Here is a 14,338-nt window from a genome sequence, read left to right on the forward strand (position 1 = left end):
TGGTTCATTGGGTAAACTGTAAGATTTTTCCTTTAAGCACATAGCTAAGGGATTTGTCCACAGCATGGACAATTCTTTTATGAATCAGCAGTTGATGTTATTTAATGCCTGAGTTACTCCGAACAAGGTAAATGTTGATACTAACCGTTATGGTAGGCATTAATGACTGGAGGTTTCCAAAACGACCCCTTTGGTGCATTTTACCTTAGCAATGCACTGCACAATTATGATAGTATTTCATTCTTCAATGGAAAGCCATGCAAATTTATATTTCACACAGCTTTCTCTGTTACTGGTTGACTTTTTCATGTTTGTTTTCTCATCTTTGCAGGTTTCTCGATGTCATTTAATGCTTAGTTTTGTCCGCTGAGTATTCAAAATGAGTGAAATGGACTTTAGTAGTTTTGATAAGATACTGCTAGAGCTAGGTATGTATGATATTTGAAGCCCGTGCACATCTTTATTCCTTCATCAGCTCTATGACTATACTAATAGCATCTTTAGTCTTTCAGAATGAGCAAGAATCTCAGAATAAGAGAAATAGCAAAGAACTCATCCAACGTAAGTTGAATCAAGATGTACTATAAAAAAAACAATTTTAAGCCTCATTCACACTTCAGTGTTTTGGTCAGTGATTTCCATCAGTTATTGTGAGCCACATCCAGGAGTGGAGGCTACACTGAGACCAGGTATAATGGAAAGATCTGCTCCTGTTCTGTGTTTAGACCTGCACCTGGTTTTGGTTCAAAATCACTGATGGAAATCACTGACCAAACACCAATTGTGTGAATAAAGCATAACAGTATAACATACAATACTGGTGTAATCGGCAAACCCACCACGTAAATAATCTGCTTTATTTGGTTCTTTACTACGACCATTGCAAAAAAGATATCAGAAAATTATCCAGTAAGTAATAAGCAGACGTAAATATTCCTTGGGTGGACTGGAAGGCTTACACTAGCCAGGGGTGCACCGCCAATGAGGCTACGTGAGGTGATTGGCTCAGGCAGCACCAAGTAAGACCAAATGGGGGGAGCAGCAGATATGCCTTGTGCAATGAGTGCTTTCATTGTGGAAGCGTTCATCTCTGCATATTCAACTGTATCGCTGTTCTCAGGACAGAAGAAATCATCATGGCGGTGTGGTATGAATGGAGAAGATAAGCAATAGGAACGTCTAACGTCTAATCACAGGAGACTTCACTGGATGTGGCGCTAAATATTATTAGTATGCGCTTTAGCACTATATGAAATGTTTTCCAAGTATGCCTTTAACTGTAGAGCTGAAGGGAAGGGGTTAGGGTAAGAATTTGGTGGGGGGGGGGGGGGGGCGCATTATTTCAGTTTTCGCCTCAGGCAGCAGAAAGGCTAGGTGCACCCCTGACACTAGCCATTCAAAATTAATTGACAATGGCCAAAAACTCACACAGCTGACAGCTCTCACTCCCGACCCCCCTAATCCAAAATACATGGACACTCGGCTCAGGAAAGCATGCATGTGTCCTGAGTGTGGAGAGTGGAGTGAAACACTGCCAGACCTCTAGTGGTGGCTTATCTACTGTAAGAACAAAAGCATCGGCATGTTGAAATCCAACTGCCAGAACCTTCTCTCCACTGACATCTGATGGGTGTCAGTCAGGAGGCCCCTGTGTAGAGTAGGTGGTTATATGTATAGGTTGGTTTTTTCTCTGACACTATTTATCTGGATGATGTATATACCATATGGATGAAAGGCTTTGGAAAAGTTTTTCTCTCATCTCCTTGGTGCTAAGTATTTTGCTCCTTCATGCTCAGAAATATTGTGAAATTAAAATCAAATAAATCAACTCACTGACCTTTAAATATCACCCTCACATAAAGCAGCTGGCAGGATATAAAAATTGGTGGTCTACTTGATTACATTGTGTGGACATCAAAATGGACATTCATATGAGGCATATTTTGATTCATTTTACTATGTTCATATGTGGCAACCCTCCTGAATTCACTTCACCTTAAGACAGCGATATAGTTGAATATTGTGGAGGGGCATAAGAGCCTATGGTCCTGTCCTTTAACCTCATAGGCCACTAAAACCTATGAGGTAGTTTATGAGCTTTGCAGGTGGCCCAATGACATCATTGTGCAAGGACAAAGACACCTCAGGCCGCAGGCCAGAAGAGGGCTGTGGCCTGCACCACAGTGGCAGCAAGGAACAGGACAGGTGAGTACTTTATTTTTTTATTTACTTTCCTCGGTCACTTGGGGGCTACTGTAGGGGGCATTATTACTACTGGGGGCACTATAGCAGGCCTTTATGACTATTAGGAGCATCACGGGGGACTTTACATCTTTACAGAGGAGTATGTTACTACTGGAGACACTTTAAGGGAGCATCATAACTATTGAGAACACTTGTTTGGCACAATTGTTTTGTATGGTAGTAATATTTTCAGAGGGACTATCAGTATTACATTATTTTTTACGAAGTATAATATTTGTGGGCATTGGGGAGCACTGCAGGCAGAGTATTGGGAGTAGCAGTAGAATGACACTGTTGAGGCACCAGGATGAGAAATTTGTGTTGAGAAGGAGGGTAGAATGATGGAAAAGTGAAGAATCTAAGAGGTCTGTGCAGAAAACTCTGCAGACAAGACATGGCTAAAAGAAGTCTTCATGGCGGTCTGAGTCGAATTGAGAAGATAGGGAAAGAGAACTATTACAACCAGAGGAGACATCACTAGATGTAATAGGTATATAGTGATGTGCGCAATAGGCAGTTCTGAGATGCTCTGACCTGCATCTCACCTCCTCAGACTCCTCCTCCATATTTTAATTAGAGACAACTGGAAAAGAAAGAGGAGAACAGAACATGGCAGCTGACACTGGCCACCACAGAGGAGCAGCTTCTGGGGAGGTATTTTCTGATGCACTGTGGTATTTGGTTCTGCTGATGCAGTATTCTGTACTTGCTTTGGTCCGGCCTAATTGTATTAGGCTTCTCCTTCTGTCAATTTAGATCTGCCTACAACATGAGCTTCTTTTATTTATTTTTTTTCCAGGGCCTGCTTAAACGGGTTGTCTCACTTCAGTAAATGGCATGTATTATGATTGTCAATATTGCTTCTTTTGCTGGCTAGATTAATTTTTCCATCGCATTATACACTGTTTGTTTCCATGGTCTGGCCTCTCTGGTGGCTGGGACCACGGGAGTTCGCACAGTCCAGCACTTTTTTCTATAGTTTACAAGTACAACCACCAATGCTGAACTGCAGGGTGGTCATAACCATGGAAATGAGCAGTGCATAATGTGATGGAAAAATTAATCCAGCCAGCAAAGGAGGCAATATGGACAATCACAATACATTATTAAGTGCTTTGTATTAACTTTTTCTACATGATAAATGGCATTTGCTGATGTGAGACAACCCCTTTAAGTTTTCAATCCACCCCTGCTATTTCTACATATTTAAATCATAGTTCTGCTTTAACTTCTAGGATTTCAGCCTTAGCTGAAAGAATGAAAGCATTAACGGCTTACACGTATCACGGGGCCCAACACTTGTCTGCTAACTTTGATAAAAGGTGGATGATGTTACAGAATTATGAAATGGGCACATGGTATTGAGGCATCCACCAGTCTGTGATATAGCTGAAGGCAAAAGCAAGCAGTCTCCAGTCAAGGATGCAAAATAATGCTAAAAGATCAAATGAGAACAAGACAAAGGCTGAGAGTATCCATCCCCAGTCTCTCCATATAAATTATTTATTTACATCGCATTTACTCAAACCTGCTGGACACAGCAAAAAGGGTCGATTTAGATTATATTCAGCCCAAAAAGATTCCTAACTTCAGTTAATGCCAACACATGCCATAATGGAAGTGCTCATTAGTATTCGCTTTATAAGACGCACTGATATTCCCCCCCACCACCACACTTTTTGGTGTCTTATAAAGTGAAAATACAGTAATCCTGCAATTTTCACACCAGTCACTAGGCCTAATAACAGGTAATAATTTCTAGATAACCGTTGAGTTGCTATTATCATTATCCCTACAGGCAGAATTAGGCCTCAATCACACAACCGTATTTTTGTTCCGCGTCCGATACACATTTTTGGTGGATCACATGCAGACCCATTCGCTTCTATTGGGACCGCAAAAAATTCGGACAGCAAACTCATGTCATCTGTGTGCTGTCTGCATCTATATGTCCATCCCGCAAATAATGTGTCTGTTTTGCGGACAAGAATAGGCATTTCTACTATTGGGCCTGCTAAGCTGTTTAAAACCTTGAATTTTGTATGGGACGAAAGGGGGAAGGGGAATTGATAACATGTACAGCAGTGTATGTTTCCCTCCCTCTGGGGATAATCTTCCTCTGTGCAACTTGTTGGCATGTTCCCTACTGTCCCCCCTCTCCCCCTCCACACTGGCTGAGATCACCAGCGGGCTGAAGGAGGATGGCTGCTTTATCCTTTAATATTTCAGGCTACTATTGAGCGAGAATCACAATCTTGGTCTGAATTTAAAACAAGACTATGATCACTGTGCTATCTGCCATAAAATCTAAGATACACCCTTTAGAAATCGGGTTGGGAGTGAGAGCTGCAGGTTTATGCAGCTCTCACTGGGACCTGTATCTAATGGCTTTTTCTCCAGTTTTATGGGAGCTACTGTAATACTTGTTTTCTTTTCAATGATCTTTTTAAGTTTTGTCATGAAGATAGATATGACAGATGGTACAATTCATCGAACAATAGTAAACATACATGGTATAGTACTCAATTGTGTTCTGAGTGAGAGCTCACAGAATCCTCTTGAGGACTAGTTATTTATACCATTAATTACTGCAAAAAGTAATTGACCAACCTGCTATTAACTGAGGTTAAAATACCTCCAACTGGTGCAAATAACAGAGTGGGGGGGGGGTAGAGGTGCGATGGGCATATGTAGTCACATTTAATGACTAGCTGTGGTGTCTGTAGGTGAGATAGTTTTGGAAATCTTGTTGAGAAAAGTGTTTGTCTTCCGGAATGTTATCCAGTCTGTCCAAATATTTTGGGACTTGAAATGCGTCCTGGTTTCCCATGCAGATAACTCCTCCATATGGTATATGTGATCTACCTTCTGTAGCCATTGTGTGAGTGAGGGAGCCGAGGTTAGGTAAAGAACAAGTTTCCTTTTCCTAAGTGATATCTCTTGAAATCTAATGTTCAAAAAAACATATTGTTTTGATTGAGCTCAGAACTTCTGACCAAAACAACTGTAGAAGTGGGCAGGTCCACCACATTTGAAAATAGGTGCCCTTGGACTGGGAGCATTTCCAGCAGGTATCTGTACCGTACCGGGGTAAGGTACCGTCTAGTGAGAATTTTGAATAAGTTCTCTTGTAGCCAGGTACATCTGGAAACGCCATGTGAAGAGCAATACATTTGCTAAATGTCTGATTCTGACCATTTTGTGTCTAAATCTCTGCCCCAATCCTGGGTATATCCTCTGTCAAGAGGGTATTTGAGCTGTTGTAAAAGGTTATATGTCTGTAAAAGTAAGTGATTTGGGGAATGTAAGGTTGCCATTAATTTTTCAAATGGTGTGAGGTCTCTTCCCAGATTTGAGTTCTTCAGGTAGTTCCGTATTAAAGATCTAATGTGTGCTTTCTGCAACGAGTGTAAGGAGGTGGCATCTAATGGGTCAGCCTTCTCTTCTTTGTCTAAATATCAGACTATTGGTATTTGTTTTAAGTCTGTTGTCTTTAGTGGTGTGTTTATATATTTCGATTGGTATAATTCCGGTATGTCCGCAATTGACATTAGTGGAGCGAGAGCTGGGCTGAGCCTTTCTTTGAGTGGGAGACAGACTTTTAGTGTTGATTTGGTGACTAGATTTAGTGTATTGTGGATTGTTTGTGAGTCATCTTTTCCCAAGATCAATGCAGGCAGTGGGATGTTCGTACAGCTTCATAATAAAGCCGCCAATCAGGGAGAGCCATGCCACCGCATGATTTTTGCTGGGTGAAAAGTGAGTGACTAATGCAAGGTCTCTTACACTTCCAAAGATACCTATTTGTAATTTTCTGGATAGAAGAAAAGAAAGCGAGTGGTAGAGGAATAGGGAGGGTTTGGTGCAAATAGAGTAATTTAGGTAGAAGAATTCCTTTTTTTTTTTAACAAATCTCTTTTTATTATTAAGAGTTTTTAGTAGACCATATTGAAATGTACAGTTCATACAGAGTGAATAAGCAACAATAACATGAGCATTCAATAACTCAGAAGTTTTAGACCTTCTCACGAAAAGGGGTGGGGGGGGAATGGGAAGGGAGAAGGGGAGAAGGAAGAAATTGGGGAGGGAAGGGGGAGACAGTGAGGGGTATGGGAAGGTGAGGAGGGGAGCGGAAGGCAGCAAGTGTCGGGTGACCCTTCAACTGGTCACTGCAAAATGTACATAGATTTAACATTCAGAACATTCAACTTAGGTAAACTTGTGGCATGAAAATGGATTTCCCAGGGATACCAGGATAAATAGAAAAAAGAGTGAGCAGCAAACGGTTTCTGGCATGGAAGCCTCTTTGCATTTGATCCCCTCATGTCCGGAGGCACAGAACTGAAACAAGCTGACATTTGGGTGTATTATCTGGCGTGCGTATTTGTGTTTATGAAGCTTTTTGGTTGCGGAACATTTTCCAAGGCTGCCACAAAGAGGTGTATTTGGAATGTGACCTATCTGCCCAGCTCTCCAATTCCTCCATCAGACATATCTGGTCAACCCTAGAGAACTAATGCTCCAAGGTGGGAGGTTCTGCTTGGAGCCAGTGCATTGGAATCAGTAGCCTTGCTGCCTGAACCAAAATTGTTGGTAAGTCTGACATTGACGGTTTCCAGGTGGGGGAGGGTAGTCACAACAGGACCGATGACAGTGCGAGCTGGATTCTAGACTTACAAATCTTTTTAATTGTTTGTTCTACTTGGTCCCAGAAGGTGCGGATGTTGGGACAAGACCACATTATGTGTCCCAGGGTCCCTTCATGTTGTTTGCATCTCCAACATAGGTTAGAGCTCCTCAATCCCATCCTATGAAGTTTACTGGGGTCGTTATACTAATGCGTCATGGTTTTATAGGAATGCTCTTGGACTTTTACACACCTAGAGAAGCCATGCAATTTTTTGTGGATACTTGCTACATCTGGTGCTGAAAAAGTGATTGTTAAATCCCTCTCCCAAGCTCTAAGATAGGCAGGTGTGCTTTGTTCTGATGGAGAATGTAAAGCCTTATTGAGAATGGAGATAAGATGCTTCGGGGTAGCTGGGCCCAGTGCCAATCTTTCAAACCATGTAGGATCTTGGGCTGGGGTAAATTTAGTGATTAGTGCTTTGCAGGAGCGTTCAAGTTCGGCTTTAGCCAGAAAGTTGCCTGTCCCTATGACTTGATAGCTAGCTGAAATGGGCGAGTCTTGGGATCCTTTTGTTGTCAGGATTGAATGGATAATCAAATTTTTAAGAAGTTTACAAAAGGGAGGTGCCGTGGATGTGGCTCTGTTCAGTATATAGGGGATATAATCTGCCGATAGGGATCTGGGTGGGGCTGACAATAGGGGAGTTTCTGTGTGAATTGAGCAGGAAAGTTAAGAAGGGTCCCCTCGCTAGGCCGGTTGTCAGCAGTGTCATTAAGTCCCCAAAGAGCTGCAATTTGTCTGTCAGACATAAAGGCTAGCTCTATATTTGAGCTTATAGTTTTATAGTTCGGGGTGCAGAGTTGCAGCCATCTCTTTAGCTGAATAGCCTTATAATATGTCGCTAAATCAGGCAGGCCAAATCCTCCATGTTTTCGGCTTTTAATCAGCCTGTCATATGTAATTCTTGTTTTTTTGTTTTTCCATAAGAATGATATAAATATGGTCCTGATCTGCTTGAAGAACCTGTTTGAGAGTGGGACGGGGACCATCTGTAACAGGTAAAGTAGTTTAGGCATTACATACGTTTGGAGCAGATTTTTCCTACCTAGCCATGAAACCCAGGGTAGGGTCAAGGAGAGCAATTGGCTTTTGATGTTTTGTAGTAGGGGAGTATAATTAGCACTGTACAGTTTTTGTGGGTCTGACGTGAGGGAGATTCCCAGATAAGGTAGGGAATCTGAGTTCCATTTAAACAGGTAAGCAATCTTGATGGAGTTAGTTCTAGTCGGTAACGATATGCCCATAGCTTCTGATTTCGAATAGTTGATCTTGAATTTAGAAAATGTGGAGAATAGGTCTAAGATATGCGGGAAGGCTTGTGCAGGATTTGTGGTGAGCAGCAGGAGATCGTCTGCAAAGGCAGCGCTCATTTGTGTTCTGTCTTGTTAATGGTCAATTACCTTGATGCGGCAGTTTTCTCGAAATGCTTGTAGCAATGTTTCCATTACTAGTATGAACAAAGTAGGGGATAAGGGGCAGCCCTGGCGCGTCCCGTTTGTGATGTTAAAGGGTTTGGACAGGATGCCATTTACCCTCACTCTAGCGCTAGGCCGATAGTACAAAGACATGATAGCTTGTACGACTGTATCTGGGAGGCCAAATCTGGTCAGTGTTCAGTTTCATATATAACCAATCAACTCTATCAAATGCCTTTGCGGCGTCAGTTCCAAGAAGGACCAGAGGTATTCCCCTTGTTTTGGCCCAAATGACAACATTGATAAGCCTGCAGGAATGGTGATTGCCTTCTCTGCCCACCACAAATCCTGCTTGATCTGGGTGAATTATTTTGGGGATGATGCGATTAAGGCGGAAAGCCAGTAACTTGGCCTAGATTTATTTTTTTAACAAATCTTTATTTAAGATTATCTTCAATATACAAAGTAAAGATAAGGTGCATATCATACTGTAAAAACGTTAACAGAAACGTGAACAGTACATCCATGATCCAGCATTTACATATTAGAAATACAGAATGGAGAAGACTACACGACCTGAGAAAGGCACATAATGGCAGGCAGGTTCAGCATGCATAATGACATAATACCAGTACATAAGTCGAGATACATGTGAGTGTAAGGTTGAGGCCGAACTGACAATGCCACAGTTGACCAAAGTCACATTTAATAATTGGGAATCAGGTAAGCTCCCCATCCACTAATCTAGCATGAATGACAGGTCATAATCATACAAGTAAAGAGTGTCATAATACTCGGTGGTACAACAGTCACTAATCACTACAGGCCTAGATTTTTAAGTCTAGATTAAGTAGTGAAATGGGTCTGTAATTGCTGCATTCCGTGGGGTCTTTACCCTCTTTGTGAATAATAGAAATGGTTGCCTCCAGAACCTGTCTAGGGGGAGTTTTACCTCTAGCTAAAGCTTGACACCAATTAGTAAGTTGCGGGATTAACACTGGGAGTAATTTCTTGTAGTATCCAGCTGAAAGGCCATCCAGTCTGGGAGTTTACCCAAAGGCATGGATTTAATGACCCTGTACATTTCTTCTACAGATATGGGTGTTTGTAGCAAGGTACAATCTTCAGGCGATATTTTCGGGAGAGAGAGCTTATTTAGACAGGCATCTATGAGGTCTATTTGTTCGGGATTTTGAGACTCCGTGGAAGAGGAGCCATGGTTAGCGTCTAGATTATATAGGGTGGTATAGTAAGAGCAGAACTCATCTGCCATCATTTTTGTGGCAAAGGCTAGCGAGCCAGAGCTCGTTTTGATAGCTGCTATATGTTGCGCATCCTTTCTTTTTTTTGATTAAATGTATCATTAATTTGTTCCCCTTGTCCCCATGCATATATTGTTTGAACATAGTATAGTGGTAATTTTTGGCGCATTTGATGTTTAAAAGCTCTCTGAGCTGTCTTCTAATGAAAGGCGCTCGGACTGAGCTGAGGCGAGAACTGATTTTTTCTGGGTGGTTTCTATGACTGAGATTTGTCTAAGGAGGTGATTTAGCTTCTTTGCCTTTCTTTTTTTAAGTTTAGCCCGTAAAGCTATAAATTCGCCTCCTTTGAAGGCTTTATGTGCTTGCCAGACTATGGTCTGGGAAGTATCTGCTGGGTTGTTGTCTAGAAAATACTGGGATCATTTTCTTGTGATGTCAGACAGATTTTTGTATGAGTCCAGTAGAGTTTCGTTTAGATGCCATTGCCACACTTTAGCGTGTAAGGTTAGTAAGAGAAAGTGTGGTAGTTACTGGGGCATGGTCAGAGACTGTTATTGGGCCTATGTGCTAATTATGTAGTATGCCTATGTGTGCTTCCGAAATCAAGATGAAGTCTATTCTTCGATAGGAAGGATGTATTGCCGAGTAATACGTGAAAGTCCTTGTAGTTAGTGTTTAGGGTTCTCCAGGAGTCAACTAGATTGTTGTCTCGCAGGGTTTTTTGTATGTTACCTAGTGATTTTTGTGATTGTGACGAGGTGCCTGTGGAGGTATCCATGGCCGGGTGAAACGCCATGTTTAGATCACCACCTATAATTTTTATCCCTTCGGAGAAATCATAAAATTTAGAGAGAGTGGATTTTATCAATTTGTGTTGGCGGGAATTTGGGGCATATAAACTCGCTAATGATACCATGACTTGTCCTATCTTCCCTTTAACAAAAAGAAATCTCCCCTCTGGGTATTGTTGGGTTAATATATGAGTGAAGGGGATGTGCTTACTGATGGCAATGCTGACACCCCTAGAGGCTTTCTGATACGTACAGTGAAACCATTGAGTGTAGTGAATTTGGGGTAGCCTAGGCAACTTATCCCTCTTGAAGTGAGTCTCCTGTAAGAAACAAATATCACACTTATCTTTCTTGAGGAGAGTGTGTACTTGCGATCTTTTTTGGGGGGGTATTTAGACCCCGGACGTTGAAGGTGGTCGTTCTTACAGAGGCCATGAGAGGATCAAGGTCACGATTGCATTCTCATCCTGGGGGAATATCCATAGCCACTTAAAAGCAAAACATATGTGAATACATGAACTAAAAAAACCTGTGTAGGTACTACATATCGGAAACCTGTCAGACATAGCCACTCAAAACAGCAGGTTGGAATGAGTGAGAGGTCTCCGCACGGAACTATCCTCAGGGTAAAAGAGGAAAAGGGATGGGGCGGGGGTGGAGTGGGTGTGTAAGTATCCTAACCCGGTCCCTCACACCCGAGCCTATGTTAATACACTTAAGCAATACTGAATGTTATATAAGCCAGTCAATTAATCAGTTGTAGGTCAGGGAAAAGCTTGGACAAACTGAGTGAGATCTAAATTAAGAAAGAGAAAAAAGAAATAAGATAGGAGGTTCAATGATTCGAGGGAGGTACATGACAGCGTGTGGGAAGCGCCAACATAAGAGTGTATTAGTTACTATAGAGTGGCGGAGCCGACGCATATTCAATCGGAGGAAACCAAGTGGAGATTTAGCTGAGGGAGAAAAGAGAGAAAGAGGAAAAAGACACTATGCTAAATGTTCCTAGAACATGATGCATCAGTGGGTGGATGAAGTCCACATTTAAATAAGTTGAACCCATCTTAGTGGTACTGCTGGTGTTCTTCTGGATTTCTTCATCTGGTGGAGAGAGTCCTCTGATGGTCTTGATCTGGATACTTTATCCCGGGTTATCCAACTACTAAGCAGATTACTAAAGTAAGAGTCAGGTAAGGGACTGTGGTGGGATAGTGGAACACCGAAAAAAGTTAATGTGGTAATGTGCACAATTTCGCGTGTTGGAACTTAAACGCTGGTATGTGGCAAACAGGGCCAACCTTTACAGAAAATTAGAGCCCAGCGGAGCAGGCGAACCAGTTAAAATGTGGTTCAAATAAGGTATGCAACTGGTAGACTGTATCCCTTTCAGATAAGTCGTCCCTTACTGTTTAGGGCTTTGCGCTGGGTAATAACCCATGTCATGGACGCTGGGAGTTTGGAAGTGAGGAGGTGGTGTTCTTCACCGGCATCCAAGACTCAAGCTGCAACGGCTGTATCTATAGTATTTCCCAAGCCAATGGGAGGTCACGTGGTGTGCGGATCGCACAACGGCGGCCCTCAACCGCAAAGGTAATACCGAATGGGAAAAGCCACCTATATAATATTTTCCGTTGCTTTAGGTGGTCTGTGAGGGCCTGAGTATGCAGCGTTTCAGTAAGGTAGAGAGGTCCACATCTTAAAAGATTTGAATAGTTGTGCCGTCATATCTTAGATCCTTCTGAGCGCGGGAGGCCTTCAAGATGGCTGCCGTGTCTTTGTAGTTTAAAAGGCCACAGACTACATTTCTCAGTGGCTCTTCTGATTTTGGGGTGGGTCGGAGATCCCGATGTATCCTTTCGATTATTATAGATTGTGCTCTATCCGTACCCAAGAGGTCGGTGCATAAGCTCAGCAATACCGACTCCAGGTCCTCATGAAGTATGGATTCCGGTAAGCCTTTTATTATGATTTGTTTCTGCGTCGGCTCCTATTCTCTTGATCTTCAATAACGCCATGTTGAGAGAGGAGATCTGATCTTCTATGGTGTGGACAATAGCAGTGTTGTGGGCCACCACTTGATCTTGGTTTTTTTTCTCATTTCTCTAAGCGGTGTCCCATTTCTCTTATGTCCTGCCGGAGCTCTTTGATTTCCTTGTACTAACGGGGCCAAAGCTTGTGATAGCGTAGCTTTGAAGAAAGCGTTTGTAAGTGTGCTACAGTCCAGTTCCTGTTCTTCCTCTCCCACTGTAGACGCACAGACATCTTCATCTGAGTCTCGATTGTATAACAGCGGGGCCATCTTTTCACAGCATGCTGGAGAGACAGTCTGCCTCTTTTTCAAGAATCTGTCCGTCTCTGCTTGGTTCCTTTTTCGGTCTGGGTGTTCTTGGGGGTTCTTTGGAAAGATCCCTCCGACTTTGCCCATCTTTAGCTAGAAGCAGCTAGAAGCTAGAAGCAGCTTTTAGCTGCTAGAAGCTCGGGTTGAAGAGGACAGAGCTCGCTCTTAGCCCTCCGTCCTGATCAGCAGGTTTGGCTCCGCCCCCCAGGTAAAGAATTGCTTTGATGAAGTTTTTCCTGCCCATCCAAGAAAGGAAAGGCAATGACCACGAATCCAATGTCATCTGAAATGTGTTGAGGATGGGGGCATAAATAAGTGTATATAAATCCTTCCATGTTGAGCTTAATTTGAGGCCTAAGTAGGTGATATGAGATGTTGGCCATTGAAAGGGGTAGTTTGATTGTAAAAACTCTTGCTCCCTAGCGCTAATGTTCATTCCCAGAGCCTCTGATTTGGAAGCATTTATTTTAAGTTGGGTATTTCCCCATATTTCTCAAATATGAATTGGAGTGCAGGGAAGGCTTTTATAGGATTGGTTATTATTATCAGAATGTCGTCTATGCTTATGCCGCTACAGTTATGGGAGGTTTTCCCACTTGTGAAACCTTCTATGTCTGGGTGTTCTCTTATGTTTTGTAACAGGGGCTCTAGTGAGAGTACAAAGAAAATTGGGGAAAGAGGGCAGCCTTGCCTCATTCCATTACTGATCTGAAATGAGGACTGCTAAGGAATTGTTGATGCGAAGTCTGGCTGTTGGAGATTCATACATGGCAAAAATTGCCTCTATGAAGGGGAGGGGGATCTCGAAGTGATTTAATACTTGCCGCATGTATGTCCAGTCCACCCTGTCGAAGGCTTTTTCGGCATCCGTTCCTAATAGAGCCAAAGATAGTTTCTTCTGGGAGGCTATCTGCAACAAGGATAGTATTCTCATTGTGTTGTCCTTTCCTTCTCTGCCCGCCACAAACCCTACATGATCACTGGAAATTAGCTTTGGCACCAAAGGACGCAATCTGCCCGCTAACAGACTTGCATATAGTTTCAGGTCCTGTATTTAGCAGGGAAATCAGCCTGTAACTGACACAGTTTGTAGGGTCTTTCCCTTCTTTTTGAATCAGCGTGATATAAGCTTCTAACGATTGTTTTGGGATACGGGTGACTGAAAGGTAGGCGTTAAACGTTTCCGTCAGTCTGGGGAGGAGGGCCGAGGAGAAAAGTTCTGTAATATGAGCAGGGGAAAACGTCCGGGCCTGGGGCTTTACCTTTCGGGCACTTCGACAGGGCTGGACGTGATCTCATCTAAAGAGAATGGTTTTAGTAAGTCAGCATGGGAGGTTAGCGAGAGAGTGGGGAGAGACAGTTTTGATAGGAAGTCTGTAGTAGCCGACTTAGTTTTTCCTTGCACCTGTGTGTTTGTGTCTGACGGCCTGATCTGATAGAGGGAAGTATAGAACTGGGCTGGACACCAAGGAACCTTCTTGTGTCCTGTATTTCAGATATATGTGTACGAGGCTTTCGTCTCTTAATTAAGGACATCATCAGTTTTGAGGCTTTATACCCGTGGGCGTAAAAAGAGTGCTTTACGGACATAAACACTT

At 42.7% G+C, this 14,338-nt stretch overlaps 1 protein-coding gene across 1 annotated transcript in view; it reads left to right on the forward strand.

Annotated features, from left to right (window-relative positions):
• Nucleotides 1-14,338, forward strand: part of C11H14orf39 (chromosome 11 C14orf39 homolog) — a 54,921-nt gene that overhangs the window by 10,722 nt on the left and 29,861 nt on the right. The window contains exon 2 of the mRNA XM_044271245.1: nucleotides 476-561. Coding sequence (XP_044127180.1) covers nucleotides 476-561 — 86 coding nt within the window. The remainder of the gene's footprint in view (nucleotides 1-475; nucleotides 562-14,338) is intronic.

The sequence above is a fragment of the Bufo gargarizans genome, chromosome 11 (genome assembly GCF_014858855.1).
Source record: "Bufo gargarizans isolate SCDJY-AF-19 chromosome 11, ASM1485885v1, whole genome shotgun sequence".
NCBI lineage: Eukaryota > Metazoa > Chordata > Amphibia > Anura > Bufonidae > Bufo > Bufo gargarizans.